This window comes from Mandrillus leucophaeus, unplaced genomic scaffold (genome assembly GCF_000951045.1).
Source record: "Mandrillus leucophaeus isolate KB7577 unplaced genomic scaffold, Mleu.le_1.0 Scaffold382, whole genome shotgun sequence".
Lineage (NCBI taxonomy): Eukaryota > Metazoa > Chordata > Mammalia > Primates > Cercopithecidae > Mandrillus > Mandrillus leucophaeus.
In genome coordinates this window covers 1,355,817-1,373,887 of record NW_012104054.1, presented here as the reverse complement: position 1 = coordinate 1,373,887, position 18,071 = coordinate 1,355,817, and the positions used below count along the sequence as shown (strand labels likewise).

At 35.3% G+C, this 18,071-nt stretch overlaps 1 protein-coding gene across 2 annotated transcripts in view; it reads left to right on the top strand.

The window, feature by feature from the left end:
- Window positions 1-18,071, top strand: part of ZPLD1 (zona pellucida-like domain containing 1) — a 47,143-nt gene that overhangs the window by 17,390 nt on the left and 11,682 nt on the right. For both annotated transcript variants that reach the window (XM_011990770.1, XM_011990769.1), the window contains 5 exons: window positions 4,948-5,168; window positions 8,233-8,414; window positions 9,797-9,869; window positions 14,312-14,409; window positions 15,868-15,948. In XM_011990770.1, coding sequence (XP_011846160.1) covers window positions 4,948-5,168; window positions 8,233-8,414; window positions 9,797-9,869; window positions 14,312-14,409; window positions 15,868-15,948 — 655 coding nt within the window. The remainder of the gene's footprint in view (window positions 1-4,947; window positions 5,169-8,232; window positions 8,415-9,796; window positions 9,870-14,311; window positions 14,410-15,867; window positions 15,949-18,071) is intronic.

Sequence of the window (18,071 nt, the reverse complement as noted above, 5' to 3'; positions counted from 1 at the left end):
ACACATTTTATACATGGAGAGAAACATGGCTGACAATGTGACAGGATGTTTAAAATTTGCAAAATTTTAGAAAATCTGAGATAGATAAAACCATTGCCCGATAGATGGACGACAGAGTACAGAACACTATTTTTACCCTGTTCAATTGAGTATTCAATTATTGCTAATTTCTATGAAAAGCTTAGCTTGATTAATATCAGGGGAAAAAACATTGCATTTTGGCAATGTAACTGCACATAAACTCTGTCTGCAGGCCTGCCATTTGACATACTTAGTATCTTTAAACATAAAACCTTAAAAATCAAACCCCTAAAGATATCTACTCATCAGGTTGTTTAGTAGTCTTGACCATCATAATTCAGGCCAGGGATTGGACAGTAAAAGGCTTAAAAAATGTAGCTGTTGAGAGCAAGAGAGCAACTGTTATTCAGTAACTCTGAAAACCTCTCTCTCCTTTTGGCAGAAATTGCCCTTTGGCAACTTGAGGTATCCTTCTTTTTTCCTCCTCAAAGCCTCACAAATGGTAGCGTTGCGCTGAATGGATGTCTCTAGTACCTACAACCAGGAAAAGAATGTGTTTCTCTGAACAATAGTGAAAAGTCCTTAGAAAGCTGGGTTAGGAAAGACTTGGACAGATCTCTTTTCTTACACTGCAAAAAGCCTTTAGTGTGTCATCATATCTTAAAGTGGGATAAGCCTGTAGCAAATTCAGTCTCATTGCAGGAGTTACAAATTGGTTATAAAGCAGAAAACAGAAAAAAGCACTACATCTGGTCACAGTAATCATTTGCCATTTGTTCAGATACTCTAAGCATTAATTAATACCCTTAAACAGAGCTGAGGAAACTGGTCTTTAGTTGGTTTATGTTAAGAAGAATGATACTTCTCTTTTCGTGACATATTCATGAATAGGTATTCACTTTGGTATATTTATGGTATATCAAGGAGTGCAATGATACTTGTTCCATTTGACCAAGCAGAAAGTGAATTTGTAGTGAACTCTCTCACAGCTGAGGATTTGATTTGACATTCAGGTAGATGGTATCTTAGGCCATTTTATATGTAAAGGTTCCCTGTGATCTCACCTGTGCCTAACACATGTCCTCATTGCCTGCTATTTCCTCCTTTGCATTTTAATTACAAATGGATGGGAACTACCTGGTTCCCAGGCAGGCTGAGCATATTTCCTTATTCACATTTGTCCCCTCTGTGTTATAAAATTTTCACTCCTCTATCTAGCTAACTCCTACTGATACTTCAAGACTGAGCTAATGCCTCTTCTCCAGGAGGCCATTCCTAACCAGCTGGTCTGGGCAAAGCTGGCATTCTATGCTACTCCATAGCTCTCCACGTGATCTTTCTGTCCATCTTTCTGTCACGCTAATGTGTCTGTCTCCTCTAAGGGACTGTAATATACAGGAGTTCCCTTTATCTGCAGTTTCATTTTCCATAGTTTCAGTTAACTGCAGTCAACTGTGTTCAGAAAATATTAAATGGAAAATTCCATAAATAAACAATTCATACATTTTAAATTGTGTGCCCTTATGAGTAGTGTAAACAAATCTCACGCTATTCAGCTCCATCCTGCCCAGGATGTGAGTCATTCCTTTGTCCAGCTTATCCATGGTACATTTGCTACCTATCTACTAGTCACTTAGGAGCCATATTGGTTATCAGATTCACTGTCTCAGCATTGCTTTGCTATGTTCAAGTAATCCTGATTTTACTTAATAATACTTTACTCATAATAATTATTAGTATTAGTGTTAATTTCTTACTGTGCCTAATTTATAAAATCAACTTTATCATAGGTATGCATGTATAGGAAAGAACATACTATATATAAGGTTCATTATAATCTGTGGTTTCAGGCACCCACTGGGAGTCCTGGAATGTATCCCTAGAAGATAAGAGAGGACTCGTGTGCTTGGGAATATGACCACTATGTTTTGAATCCTCAGTGCACTCTGTTGCTCCAGTACCTTATATGATTAATTAGCTAATTACTCACTGGAGTACATTGGTTAATATAAAACCTTTTCTGCCTCTGGGACTCACAGTTTATTAAGAAAAATATACAAATACATATACGATTCTAAGTCAACACAACAGCATAAAACAGAGTGGCACACCTTAGACTTGGGATCAGGTCAAGTATTTGGGTAAATAAAATTTGAAACCTGAAGAATGAGTAGGAGTTACTTCGACAAAGCTTTGGGGTAGGTGGAGCATTCCAAACAGAAGAAAGAGCACTGATGCACATACTTTGTGTGCGTTCCTGTATTGTGCTTTTAAAAATGCCCACAGTACTTTAGTGAGGAATAATTTACATATAATAAGATGTGCCAATCTTCAGGGTACTGCTTGAAATGTTAGCACATGTATATACTTATATAACCTCCACCCAAATCAAGATAGAGAACATTTTTATCTTTTCTCCAATTTTTCTCGTGCTCCTATTATAGGCAGTTCCACCCCAGGAGATAACTACTTTTCTGGTTTCTATCACTCAAGGCGTTGCATTTAAAGATATGAAAAATGTTCAGAGTCAAATTTAGGGAGCAAGGTTGATAGAAGAGAGAGAGAGGGAGGAGCATGCAGAGGTAGGTAGGTAACAGATTATGGAGAGACTTGAGCACCTAGTTCAAGATTTGGGCTTTTGGCCTATGGGAAAAGGTAGCTGTTGAAAATCTGAGCATGAGGATGACATGACTGGATTAATATATTAACAGCTGTACTAATTGAAGGACATTGAGACTGGAAATAAAGGAACCAGTTAGGAAGCTAGTACAATATTCCAGGGGAGAGATAATGATGGCATGAGCAAAGGAATAGCACGTAGATAGAGAAAAATTAGTAGATTTAAGACATACTTCATAGGTACTCATCAACATTTATTAAAATAAACTGTATTATTTTAGAAAAAACTATCATTTAAAAATTATCTTTGCATTTAAATAGTTAATGTTGCTGAAGGCTATGGAGATAGCCCCTTAATTTTAAATGGTGTTTATTATTTGCTAGGTTGGCGAAGTATACTTCATAATTAATTCATTATTTTTCCAACAACAAAGGAAATACTGTGTAGAATTTCCTATAACACCTAGCCTTTTGGTTTTTGGCCATGAAAAAGATTTTTCATCTTTCTTTATAGGTAATTTTAATGAGTTTAAACTTATTAAAAAACATAGACGTTTCCATATTGCTTATTCACATTCCCCAAATATGACTTGTTTTGCTAGGAAAAAACCCCAGTGTGTATATAGAATAAACACTCTAAAGAGATAATGCTATTGAACATTTCTACTGTTAGATTAGGACTGAATTATTTAAGCAAATTAATTCTATGCTAAAAACCTTGAATGAAATTTACATACTGCTTAGGTGAACATACCATCATTCACCAAAAATATGTGTTATTTTGTTTGGTTTTCCTCTTTTGAACAATCAAGGTCATTTCCCCATTGAAAAGCAGAATCAGTTTTTGTTTGTTTCTACATGTTGAAAGCTTGATACTTGTTTCAGGTTCTTTATCTAATTGGTATACCAGGGTGATAAAAAATGGTAAAGTCACTCTCTTAGTTTTCTAGGGCTGTTGTAACGAAGTACCACAAACAATGTGATTTGAGACAACGGAAACTTGTGTCCTGGGTGATTTAAAAGACAGCAATTTATTGCCTCACAGTTCTGGATGCCAGAAGTTCAAAATCCAGGCAGGGCCATGCTCCCTCTGAAAGTCTGGGAAGAATCCTTTCTTGTCTCCTCCTAGCTTCCAGTGGTTTGCCAGCAACCTTGGGTGTGCCTGGGCTTGTAGATGCATCATTCCAATCCTGTGCCTTCACATGGTCTCTCCCTGTGTGTCTGTCTCTTCACTGGATGTTTATTTTATAAGGACACCAGTCATACTGAATTACGGGTTCAGTAATTACCCGAGTATTACCTCACCTTACCTAATTTAATCTGCAACAACCTTTTCCCAAATAAAGCCTAAGGTACTGAGGGTTAGGGCTGCAGCATATCTTTTTTTGGGGGGACAAAATTCAACCCATAGCAGTTACCAGAACTGAGGAATGTAAAATAATCTGCCTCTAGGGAATTACCTAGCAGCCACTCTCCCCATTTCCTTTATACATTTTCTACATTACAAGTAGAAAAATAACTAACTAGAGATATGAAGACCGTGTGTGTGTGCTCACTTCTATAGACAGGGGCTAGATCCCATCACAGATAACCCACGGAGTCATGGAGAACCATGCAAGTTGTGTTTTACATTTCCATGTTTAGGTCATTTTTTTTTTTTTAACTGAGGCATGCGTAGTCATTGGCAAAATTTTCTTATAATGAGCTGTGCAGTTTTGTTCATAATATCAACACTATTTTTCATTCCCTTTCTCTCTAGTGTGATTTAATTTAGGCAAAATAAAATTGAATTCTGATGGATGGCTTTTATTTATACAACCTGTAAGATGGGTTACCAAATACCAAAGTGCTTGACAATTGGGTTTCGGGTGGATTTCAACAGTTTTCTCCTTATACGTGGGAAAATGCATCATTTGTAGTGATTTTCACTACTCTTGACAAGTGATCTGAATAATCCAGTTGCTCTCGTTCTGAATTTCCTCAGTAACCTGATTTGTTTCCACTCAATTCTCTGGTCATTTGGCAATACTTGATCAACACTTAATGTACATCCACTGGACACCAAGCACAAGGAAACAGAGGTGAACTGTAATCTCTACATTCAAAGATCTCTCCTTAAATAACTAAATAAAAGGCTATTTTTCTTGTCTACTTAATAGCTGGCACATTGGATTATGGTGTATCAAATATAAAAATGAGTTACACAGACAAAGGAGATGAATAAATATATCAGTGGGATGTTAATGGTATTTATGATTCTTTCTGCTTTTCTGACTTATGTTTGTTTTTTATATATTTTTATTTCAGCTGAAAGAGACATCAGTGTCTATTGTGGGGTGCAGGCCATTACGATGAAGATTAATTTTTGCACGGTACTTTTCTCGGGTTATTCGGAAACAGATCTGGCACTGAATGGAAGGCATGGGGACTCCCACTGCAGAGGGTTCATCAATAACAACACCTTTCCAGCAGTGGTCATTTTTATCATCAATCTCAGCACCTTGGAGGGCTGTGGAAACAACTTGGTGGTAAGATTAGTGTGATATTTTGTGCTAGGTCTGGGGTCATAAATAAAAAATCTCCCCATTTCATGAAAGAATAAGAAGGCCAATCTATCTCTTAAGAAAAAAAAATAATAATAAAATTGAACAGATCATTTTCCTTTGCCTGTTTGAGGCATGCACTCCCAAATACACAATTCTATCTTCCAGTAATGGTTATGTTTATAGCAGTGGGGCAGTCAAAGGACCTGAGGTCAGCTGTGCCCCTCTAAGCAGCATTTTTTTGTGTGAGTGACACTGATGGATCTGTCTCTGCAGTGTAGCATTAGCCATATTCCTCAGGCTTTAGAAGAAAGTGTCTGACCATTCAAACAATGTTTGTTCCAGTGAGTCTGACAGTGAACCACTTGGTCTGTTGTTTCAGTGACCTCATTTGGAAAGAAAGATGAAAGACAGAATGGGAAGCTTGTAATCTTCTTTCATGCTTACCATTGAATGATCGATACGAGTGCCTTGTAAAAAGGGGCTGTCAGTATTTCTGGTATAATATTCTTAAGTGTGTGGGACTGTCCTTTGAATTTCAAAATGTTTATCATATCCAGTCTTACCATGAAATCCCAGTAGCACACTCTCTGTAGTCATTGTGAAAATTGAAACATCTCTTCAAACATTTCCACCCTGAATTAGAAATACTAGTTTGTAGCATTCATTTATTTATTAATGCATTGAACACCAAAAATAGAGTTGAATAAGGAATTGACTCTCCAGTGAATTAAAATTAATAGAAGTGAATATATTGTGATTTGACGGGAGTATTAGTTAGATAGTTACACTGAAATTCACTTAGTACTATTTTTTTATTTTGCTTATTTAAATATAATCTTATTGGTGAATTTGCAAATATAAAAAAGGAAGCACAATAAACATGATCACTTAGCCCAGGGAAGGAGATACTGACTTTTACTCTTCGCAGGTTATTATTTTGTATTAAGGAGAAAGGATTGATTATTCCAAGGCCAGGGTTTCTAAGACTTGGTGGGAGACGGAAGACAGAGAAAATAGATTTCTTTGAATCTTCTTCTTTATCTTTTCCCAGAGGGCAGTTAGAATATTGTGCCCATGACCATTTCCAAGCCTGCAGCCTGAGTATTGTTGACTCTTTTTATTAAAAACGTTTATTCAACTCTCTGAGTTGTGTGCAGAGAGGTTATGAAGTGGGCCTAAGGGGGAGTGATGCGGGTCGATTATTACAAGTTCCTGTTCTGTGTGGAAGGAAAGAGCCTATGTGGAGATGAGCAGCATTTCCCCATCTCCCACCATGCCCTGGAGCCTTTCCTTCTCTTTCTTGTCTGAATGTGTCACCTTGCCCTGCTGCCTAGAAAACGATTCAGGAGAAACGCCAGGAAAAGTGTGCAATGTGTGTGCTGTTTACCTTTTTAAAAAGCTGAATAAGTCTGCTATAAAAATTGCTAGGCTGGGCACGGTGGCTAACACCTGTAATCCCAGCAGTTTGGGGGGCCGAGGTGGGCAGATCGCCTGAGGTCAGGAGTTTGGGACTAGCCTGGCCAACATGGTGAAACCCCACCTCTGCTAAAAATACAAAAATTAGCTGGGCCTGGTGATGCGTGCCTCTAATCCCAGCTACTTGGGAGGCTGAGGCAGGAGAATCACTTGAACTCAAGAGGTGGAGGTTGCAGTGAGCCGAGATTGCATGACTGCACTCCAGCCTGGGTGACAGAGTGAGATTTTGTCTCAGAAAAAAAAAAAATTGCGCTCTCTCTCTATATATATGTATGTATGTATTTTATTTTCATAGACAGAATTGGTGTGTTTAGTTATCAAATCAAGCAAGTAATGGGATGAGGGGAAGATTTGCTTATCTTTCATTTTTGCCTTAAGTGCTATCAGCTTTGGCAACTGCTCTAAGATCGTTCCTGCATGGGAAAAAAATTAAGTAGGCTACTAAGTCTCTGGATTGGAATAATGATGATTTCATTCATAAAGATTCTTGTCCCATTTATAAATTAACTGGATAATTGCCACAGCTTTACCCATGTGCTGTTAGGTTCATGCGTAAAGTTTACTCTATTGTTGAAAATTATCACAGATCTTAGTAATATAGTAGTATCTGCTAAAATATTTATTGAGTGCCCTCTTGTATTTGACAAGGTCGAAGAACTCTCTGGTATTATGAAGGTCAAAAAATTATTGATTATTCCTAAAATGGTGGATCTTAAATTTTAGTAAGACTGGAGAATTCAACGAAGGCCAAGCAGACCCAAGAAAATACACATGGACAACATTTTTACATAACTTCTGAAAGTTCATGAACCCCCAAAACCCACCTATAAACTATTGTCCTAGAAGTAGATAAGTATCTTTATGAACTAGACAGGAAGACCCTGAGAAGATCAGTCCTCAGAAAATTTACGACCTTCATTTGTTTGAAAATCCTTTGTGGGGCCCAAGATGCTGGTCGCTGTGCTATGCTGACTTTGCAAAGGTGGACAAGATGGTCCCTGCCCACAAAGAGTGTCGGTGATGGCTGAGGGAACTGCCCAGTGAGCAGGCTGCTCTTGCTCTGCCTACAAATATGATGGAGATCAACACTGCACATGGGGAGTCAGGGGAATTTCCTAGGGAAGATGAGATCTTGGGAAGGAGTAGGATACATCACGGGAAAGTAGGGAGAGTGACAGCATTATTTTCAAGAGTTGGAGTCTGGAGATATGAAGCTAACAGGGAAAAAGGTTCAGATTAACAGGGTTTTTTTTTTTTTTTTTTTTTTTTTTTTTTTTTTTTCAGCCATGCCAGAGAATTTTGGCTTCATCCATGAGTGTTTTCAGATTACTTGTTGTAACCGTCTGAACCTATAATCTTTCTTTTCATAAAGTATGAGTAAAGTGTTTTGGTAAATACAAAGTTTCATTTACTTACAGGCCACTTATAAATCGCATTTCTCACTTATAAACTTGCAATTTAAAAACCTTCTCATTTTATAGTTGATCTTGCTTAATGTTTTATTTTGCATATGAAGGCCTAGACGTATATATAGCCATTTAATCATTAAACTATTCTAACATTCTAACAGGTATCCACAATTCCTGGAATCAGTGCTTATGGAAATGCAACTTCAGTGCAAATAGGAAATATTTCAGGATATATTGATACTCCAGACCCACCAACAATCATCAGCTATCTACCTGGGCTTCTTTACAAATTTAGTTGTAGCTATCCATTGGAATACCTGGTTAATAATACCCAGCTTGCTTCGTAAGTTTGCATTTTATTCCTGCTTTCTCATATGGCATTTTTGCTTCAGTCATTTCATATCTTTCAGGGACTTAGAAAGATAGCAGGATTTATTGAAAATAGTTAAGTTCAGACAATGTAATGGGAAGCATATTATGTCTAACATATTTATCTCTATCTGTTTATCTATCATTATCTATGTATCTATCTATCTACCTATCTCTAATTGTTATGATCCATAATAGACCCAAACCATTTTTTCCCCCAAATTAAGCTGACTCAAACTAGCCAGTTGTCTGCCTTGGGTTCTCTTCACTCTCTTTGCCCAAGAGCCTTGGGTGTTTCATGGCCCTGAAGGCCCTGTGGTGTCTCCAGTGTGTATGACATTTGGTAACTACATTGCTGAATTTTGGTTGGCTTCCGTCTCAGCCATATGCTTTCACTGCTGGGCTCTTCTACCCAGATTCTGGGATCTCCATCCTTCTGTTGAGCTGTCACTTGCATGGGTGCTCATGATTTTCCCAGAAACATGGCATGACATATAGTCAAGGAGCTCCAAATGTGGACTGAGAGTGTAGCCTTTTGTTTATCTTCATGTATTCATTATTTCCAAAGCACATACTCCCAGAGAGGGCTATGTCCATATTCCAATATAATCACCTGGATTTGTTGAATATTTTTGACAAAATGGGATGATTAAGCAAACGCTTTCTTCAGTTTTAGGATTTGCTATTATGAAGTCTTAGTTATTTCTTAATCTTAGTTACGAGGAAATGTGGAGGCCACATTCTACTTCCGTGAAAAAATATTCATAGCTGGTTTTAATAGCACAGTGATGATAAGTACCTTGGACAGAAGCAAGACTTTGATATGGAAAATGAGAAAGGAAAGACTTTGAGTCAAAAGAATATGGGTGTACAGGGAAGCGTCTCTCACTCTGCCCCCTACTCCCCACACTGAACACAGTTCCTGAGCTTCAATTCCATGGACATTCATTGATTATTCAGTTTATCACTTACCTATTTACCATCCAATGTTCTAGCAATGAACAAAGTAAAACAAATTCCCTGATCTCATGAAACTTCTATTGCAATGGAATTGATGAAAGTGTATTTGCATCAAATTCAAGCCCTTATCTGCCAAATCTCTTAAAAGTAATGCAAAACAAACAAAAAAGATTGCTTTAAAAATAAAATGATCATGAAGAATAGCTTGTCTTTACTTGTTCCCTCTTGCTTTTTTATTATTTTCTTTGTTCAGAGATTAAACAGTATAGCAAATTCAAGCATAATTAACAGTATGTCAGAATTATTCGGGAGTTTTAGTGCTTTAAATCTAACATCCAGGTATCACTTTTACTTTAAAATCTCATGAGTGCTTTCCTTTTTCTAAATGTGTTTTAGGTCCTCAGCTGCTATTTCTGTGAGAGAGAACAATGGCACATTTGTCAGCACTTTGAACCTGCTCCTTTATAACGTAAGTTGATGGGTGAAGGATGTTATTTTCTCTTTCACTGTTGTGAGGAGTCATTTATGTGAATGGCTTTTACATAAAAATCTACTGAAAGCCACATTAACCCTGTTATGCCTTGGTAACATTTATCTATTTTTGCTACCATTTCCATATATCTTAGTGATAAAGGTATAGTAACATCTCCATTAAATTTTCTAAAAGTTGATAAATGATTTAAATTTTATATCATAAGTGTGATTTTAAATAATTACTTCAAATGTCTATCTACATTTACAGGTATTTATTTGTTTATTTAGGTAGGGGTGTGTGAGTAGCTACAGTTAGCTTCAAGATTTAGGAAATTATTTTTTATGTGTGATGCAAAGATTTTAACAGTACAAACGGTGTTTGCCTTGGCGGCATCCTTGGTGATGAATGTGTTAATATTTTCGATATGGGTTTTGGCTGATGACAATTCTGTCACATCTGAAATAATTTGGATTGACTACACAGCATTATCTAAATTTTTGTCATGTAAATATCGACAGTGGCAGCAAAACGTGAAAAATACATGGATTTCTATTTATAACTCTAACATTAATCCCCTAAATGATATTTTCATGTTGATTAAAAATTTTTATTCATACATTTTAAATGCCTGATTTAAATATCAATTTTTCAATCTATCAACCAGCATTTTTGTAAATTATGAATCGGATTTTTGCATTATTATTCATGTCATCATGGCACCAAGTTATAATTCATGCAACTGATTTAAAAGTCAGTGCTTTATACTTTGAATATAATGAGCTATAAATATTGTAGTAGGACATTTTCCAAAGGCATTTAAAAAAATCATGTTTATAAGTTTGTAGTCTGACACCACAGAGTTCTAAACAACAAATTAAAATGTGTTAAAATCAAGATTGCCTTTCTGTCGTTTCTGAACTTCCTTCTGCAAAGAGAAGCTGTCGGCTGGGCGCGGTGGCTCACGCCTGTAATCCCAGCACTATGGGGAGCTAAGGCAGGCGAATCACAAGGTCAGGGGATCAAGACCATCCTGGCTAACACGGTCAAACACCATCTCTATTAAAAATACAAAAAAATTACCCAGGCATGGTGGCGGGGGCCTGTAGTCCTGACTACTTGGGAGGCTGAGGCAGGAGAATGGCACGGACCAGGGAGGCAGAGCTTACAGTAAGCCAAGATTGCGTCACCACACTCCAGCCTGGGCAACAGAGCAAGACTCAGTCTCAAAAAAAAAAAAAAAAGAGAGAGAGAAAAAGAGAAGTTGCCAAGATACTTGATTCTACAATACTCAGCAAACGTGTGCCAATATTCATTTTTGATATGGCTAGATATTTACTATTGTTAACAATATTTATATAACTTTAAACTGGAAAATTTCTGTCTGTTAATTTATATGCATAATCTCTCTGAGGTAGAGTTGAGATTACTAGTTGGATTTTTTTTTTTTTACTAGTTGGATTTAATATTATTTGTTATAATCGAGTGAGACAAAGATGAGAATTCCTGATCCTAATAAAGTGAAAAATATATCCATATGACATTTAATGATACTATTACTTTCTGTGAAATTAAACTATTCTCTCACTGAAATAGCAGAAAATCAAAATTTAGAAGCGTGGATTTCAGGAAAGCTTTGTTATTAAGGTCTTTCTTTTATCACTAGAGATGGTACTGTAGTTCTGTTGCTAACAAGGTATAATCCTTCAAAGAATCTCTGAAGTTAAAATCCTTAAAAAGCCTATAATCAGATGATAACCTTAATATTTTAATTATATGGTAACCAATTCTTTGTATTAGACTACAAGTGAAATGATGGTGCCAAAATACTTCTCATTTTAAATTAGTTATAGAGCAGTTTTAGTTTGACAGAAAAGTTGATTAGAAAGTACAGAGTTCCCAAACATACCCCCTCCCCTTGCACACATTTTTTTCCTATTATTTACATCTTGTGTTAGTGTGATACATTCGTTAAAATTAATAAACCGATATGGATACATTATTAACCAAAGTTCATAGTTGACATTTATTTTATGTTTAGGTTACTCTTCCTCTTGTACATTCTATGGGTTTTGATAAATATAAAGTGGCGTTTGCTCATCATTGCTGTATAATACAGAAGAGTTTCAATGCCTCAACCTAAAAATTTTTTAACACAGTGTCATAGTATTTTGCCATGTTACAGGATATCTAAAAAGTAGTAAGTTACACTAGAAAAAATTCTGATACACTTTCATTAGTTGATCCAAAATCATCGTTATTATTTGTTTGAAATCTTAACATGTAGCTAGCCAGATGTAATTTTATTGTAGCATTCCAAATAAAATATTATAATCTTCGAGGCCATTAATTCCTGTTTCACAAGGAAAGTTTTTTATTTCTAACCCTTGAGGATGATGAAATTTTATATTACATCCCGACTACTTTCATTTTCTGATTTGTTGTTTGGAGAGGAAAAGTTGTACTCAGTTCGATGTAGCACAATAGTTTATTTTTGTGTGTTCTGGGATACAGTAAGTATACTGAGGGGAAATTATATTTAAAAAACCAATGACATCAACTACGTGATTTTTATGTATGAAGATTACTAATTGAACTGTGGCATTCTTTTGTGCAATATAAATATGTCAGTTTTGTTCATTGTGGAAATGGAAAGTAAGGATGCTTTTGTGTATTGGAATTCTACTTATATGTTAGATTCTTCTGAGAGGGTGGAGAGTCAGCAAATATTACATAAGGTTATTATAATTATGAACGTTTTTTAAATGCTGGAGAAAAATTAAAATGGATATAATTGATTTTAGGGACAATATATTACTAATGAATAAAAGTCATCATACAAATTAAAGTCGGAAAATTACCTCTTAGAAGCAATTTCAGTAAGAAAAAATTGATGATTCATAATTAAACCACAGCTGGATCATATGTCATTTGCCATATGACTCAGCAATATAATGTTGTAAAGAAAGTAAGCATTGTTCTGGACAATATTGATTCAAATATAAGATGAAAGGGCTGTATAGTTAATGAAGTGTAGGTTACTTGGAGAAGTTGGAAAAGGGAGCCTGAAAGATAATTACATAAAAATACTACCTACCAGACATGGGTAGAGAAGCTATGATCATTTATCACCAAAATATAGAAAACAAAAGACTGAAGAGTATCAGTTTTTAAGTATATCTCTTATTTATTTGACTTTATTTGGAAATAAAACGTTCCATATTAACATTTTTTTCTCAAAAGTGACGCATCCATACTATTACTGTCTTAAATTATAAAATTCAAAATATGTTGCTTTCTTCCAAGCCTTCTAAAGAGAGTATGGTTGGGATGTTGTCTTTCCCAATGATTTTAAGATTTTATAATGACCCTTAAAAACTTCTTTGCTGCCAAACAGCAATGTCTCCAGAATTACTAAGTTTAGGGAAACAATTGGCCTCTACGTTAAATTACGTGACTGTGTAAATTTGGAGGGTTTTTTTGGTTTGTTTTTTGCACTCTATATTTTCTGGTTTTCTTCATTATCAAATTATACCTGCCACTTCTTAATTTCTAATCCGGTGCTTTAATCTACTGTGGGTTTGAGAATGATACAAATAAGCTCTCTAGAATTGGTCTAAAATAAGGGTAGAAAAGTAAAAATGAAGTCCTGAGATACCCTTGTATGAGTGACCTCTAAGGAATTTGTGCAGGAACCATACGTCATGTATTCTAGCAGCCTGGAGTCTGTGTTTGTCTCAAAAACTGAATCTTGCCCTATACAAAATGTAATGTGTAAATGTCTCATTTTGGTTTTCCGTGTATTCTTATTTAAAGTTTGCGTCTTGAAGATATTGATACATTCTAGAAATGTGGTTCTCCTGTACTTTCTCCTATTGTGCCTAGAAGAAAATTTCTGTTCTTGTGTGACTTTAAAATGGTCTTACTTTGATTTTCAATTACATTTTAACAATTTCAAGTTGCCAGGTAAGTGATTTTGAGTAAATAAAATATTATCAGAAGTGTAAGACCTACAGTGTCTATAGTAAAGGGCTTAAATTGAAGCAGATGTAATTTAAATAAACTGAATATTAGTCTCTAATATAATCAAATAAATGGCATATTAATTTAAGTTAACTAAATATTGACCATTGAATATTAACCAAACTGAATATTAACTAATGACCACTGAATATAACTGAGATACATTGAACATCAGCCACCATATATGGTAAACTATGGAAACAAAAGATTTATGCATGGAATCAATTTGTTACATGGATATGGCTTAATAACAGTTCTGCCAAGAAACCAGAGGGTCACGTAAATCCTTTTACGATTGATTCTGTAGATTTATGTTGATTTACTTTCTTTTTTTTCTCTCTAACATTGTTGTTTTAAGTAGTAAGTGTGCTGTTGTTGGGGAGGTAATAATAGATTTTTTATTGTTTTGTCATTAGGATTCAACCTACAACCAGCAGTTAATTATCCCCAGTATAGGATTACCTTTGAAAACCAAAGTATTTGCAGCTGTCCAAGCCACTAATCTGGATGGCAGGTAATTTCAAACTCTTATCTTTTTTAGGTCAAAACACTTTGACTGCCCAAACCCTCATGAGTCATAAAGTTGGCCCATTCATTTTTAAACTCAGTTTGAAAGTATTATCATTGCCACACCATTTAGGCATGCTACTAAAAAGAAATAACAAATTACAAAGTTTAAGAGGTTACACTCATGTTGTGTCATTAATCAGAAAATAACAAGTCTTCCCACAAAGAAGGCGAGTGGTTCTTGGAAGGGGGTATGGGAAGATCTGGGATGCCGAAATGTTGTATTTCTTCATCAGAAAGATGATTAACCAGATGTAGTCATTCTGTGAACACTTGATTTGCTAGCTTTTCCATATGTATGTTACTCTTCAGTATGAATTTATTAAAAAATGAAAGGACTCTGCATAAGAGTTTGTCAAAATTACACAAAATGATCTCCAGAAACATCTCTATAAAAAAACGATTAAATTTTGGATGATACTTAAGAAAATTCAGAGCAATCAAACTGAAATGGAACTCAAAAGCTGAAGCTCTAACCCTGCCTTATTAAAAAAAAGTAATGTGAAAATGGCCTCTTTTGGATTGCTCATGTATTATTATTTAAACTTTGCATCCTAAAGAGATTGGTATACTCCAGAAATTTTGTTCTTTTTTACCTTCCCTCTTCCTGTCCTGAAAAATATTTCTATTCTTGTATAAGTCTTTAAAATTGTCCTTTAATAATGCAGGAGTTTTTTCCATTTCATTGGCATTCACTACCCATGGATTAGTTTTTTTTTATAACATCAGAGTTGGAGTGGACTAATGTATAAGTGTGAGCAAAATCTAACATTATGGAGGAAGGATGTGGATGTGTATGCGCCTCATGGCTTTCTTCTCCCTAACACAGTGTCTATTGGGGACTCCACAATCGCCAAATCACTGATTCTGATATACAATTTATGCTCTAAACTCCTTTGCTGTATTTGCTATTATAATATTCTCTGATTCTGTTAGAGACAGTTATATCTAGAAACAAAAGGCTATTGTTTACAGTGAACATATAAGCATCTATGTAGCTCATTTTAAAGTTTACTTCTCAGACTTTGACCATTCAGTTGTCTTGTACACAATTATTTATGACATTAGCCTTGACTCCCTTAATGTGAAATTGACAATTTGGTGCAGATTTTTAAACATTTTGAGTTTAGGAGAAAGTTATTACTTTTTAAAAACTTGTATGGGTACATAGTAGGTGTATATATTTATGGGGTACTTGAGATGTTTTGATGCAGGCATGCATGTGAAATAAGCAGGATGGAATAAGAGAAAGTTTTAATAAACAATAAACCTCTGCAAATAACAGGTAATAAACAATTATATTCCAAGAGATAATAATTTTGTCAATATTTACTTCCCTTGTATTAGTAACTAATACCCAAAAAGAAATTCTGACTCTAGATTATGTTTGCTTACATTCTTTCAGATGGAATGTTTTAATGGATTATTGCTATACAACTCCATCAGGAAACCCAAATGATGACATTCGATATGATCTCTTCCTTAGGTAAGACTTAGCTGTCTAAGTATTGTGTTGATACCAATGACCCCGTTGTAGATAACTGAAATGGAAAATCTAAGTCAGATAAATTATAAATCACTAATATAGCTTTTGAATTTCAAGTTTTACATTTTGAACTTTGAGTCCTTATAAAGCTGAAAGTTTAAAAGTTGAGAGAAGTTTTCAACACAAAATGCTGATAAAGCTATTGTTGAATCAGAGTTGTAAGTTAGGTCCACCAAAGATATTTTATTCATGTTTAGGAGATATGGGAATATTTCACTGTCTTAGGAAAAGCATAGTTAGGACATTATTTGCAGGAAAAGAAATGCAATGGAGGTTACTATTTATCTGCAGCTAGACTGTCTCATATGTCAAAAGGAGAGTAAAATTAAAGTAATGGTCTGGATAATTTAGACCCCAAAATACTTTTGTTCATTTATCAGTATTTAGTATAAAACTATAATATAACCTACCACTCCTTTTTTTATTAGAGCTAATAACTTCATCCTCCTTCCCCAATAGACAGTGATAGAGTGAATGTAATATACATTTGGGGAAAGAGGACATTGATCATAAAACCATTCAATCATCCCAGTTCCTTTTCAGCATTTTTATCTGACAGCCGAACAGACTTGAGAGTAAAGCAATGTCTTCTAATCATGCTTATAAAGTGCAGTTGGCTCAGCTCACTGCAGCTTATTGACACATGATGGAAGTAATGTAATGGGAGACCAAAAGAATACACTTTATTGGCTAATCAAGGGTAAGATGATGTTCAGAGGGTATGGTCAAACTGTTACTCTAACATAGCCTATTTCTGGAAATGTTAATTTGGGCAACATTTTTGGGAAAAAATGTCAGTATGTATCAAAAGCCTTAAAAGTTTCATATTCTTTGATTCTAGCTTTACAAATTGGGAAATACATTTTAAAATATGTATGATGTTCTGGTCTATCAGTGATATTTACAATAGTAAAACATGGGAACAAATTATATATTCAGCCATAAGGAAATAGCTAGGTGAATGATGGACAACCAGTAAGTTGAGAGTCCATACAGGTATTACAATCATATAGAGTTATGTCTTAGATAGAAAAAAAAATGGTTGGTTTTCTCTTACCTTCTCCCTTTTTATCTAATTGGTATTTCTATCTTTGAAAATAATTGATTCTTTAACATTTAAAGGTATTAAAATATCAAGGAAAAGGATCATAATATATAATTGTATATATAATGAACTTCATTTATATAACAGAAAAGACTGTAATGAGAAACAGGAAGAGGCTCCCAGTGGTTATTTGTGCTTGGTAGGGTTATGGATTTTTTTTCACATTTCTCTTATTTTCCCAAACTTCTATAATCCTCATATATTAATAATCTGGAATATGATCATCAGACTTCTTGTGTGAATATAGAAGCAGCTTAGTTCTGAATCTTTTCAGTTTTCGTATTGGAAACGATTCAGAGTGAAATGTATAAAGAAAAATAATTTCCCAAATGTCCTTTTGTGTGAATGTAGGAGGAAAAGAAAACCTAGAAATTCTAAAGGAAATGTTAGTGTTGATGAAAACAGTTAAGATCAAGAGAAAATGGTGTAGAAAGCAGTGTAGAAGAGGTGGTAAGGAAGGCAGGGAAGAAAAGTGGATGCTGAGGGGTCCTAAGGGAGTCAGCTCCCAGAAGCAGCAGGAGAAATACACACCTAGAAGGAAAGGGCACTACTTTGAATGGAAACTGCTATCCCCCGGGCTGGGGAATCTGAAGAATGAAACAGTAGAGAATGCTCAGAGCCTCAGAAGTGGCAGATCTCAGAAAGTGCCAGCAAAAGCACACCTTCTGAAGGTGAAGGAATCACCTGGGAAGGCAGGGGCTCTGCCTTGGTGGCAAGGCTGGTGAATAAACCTCAGGAACCCAGAGCTGGTGGTAGAACCCGTGAATATCTTTTAAGCTCAGTCAGTGGCACAGTTCTGCTGTATTCAAAGACAATTGTTATTGAAAAACAGAGGAGGGAGCCCTTGAGTTGGGGAAACCCTTAAGGAAGGTATTTACCATTCCACATTGCCTTAGGGGTCCTAAAAGTTTTAGCTTTAGGGAAATCCAACTCTTTCAAACTTGAATGATAAACAGAT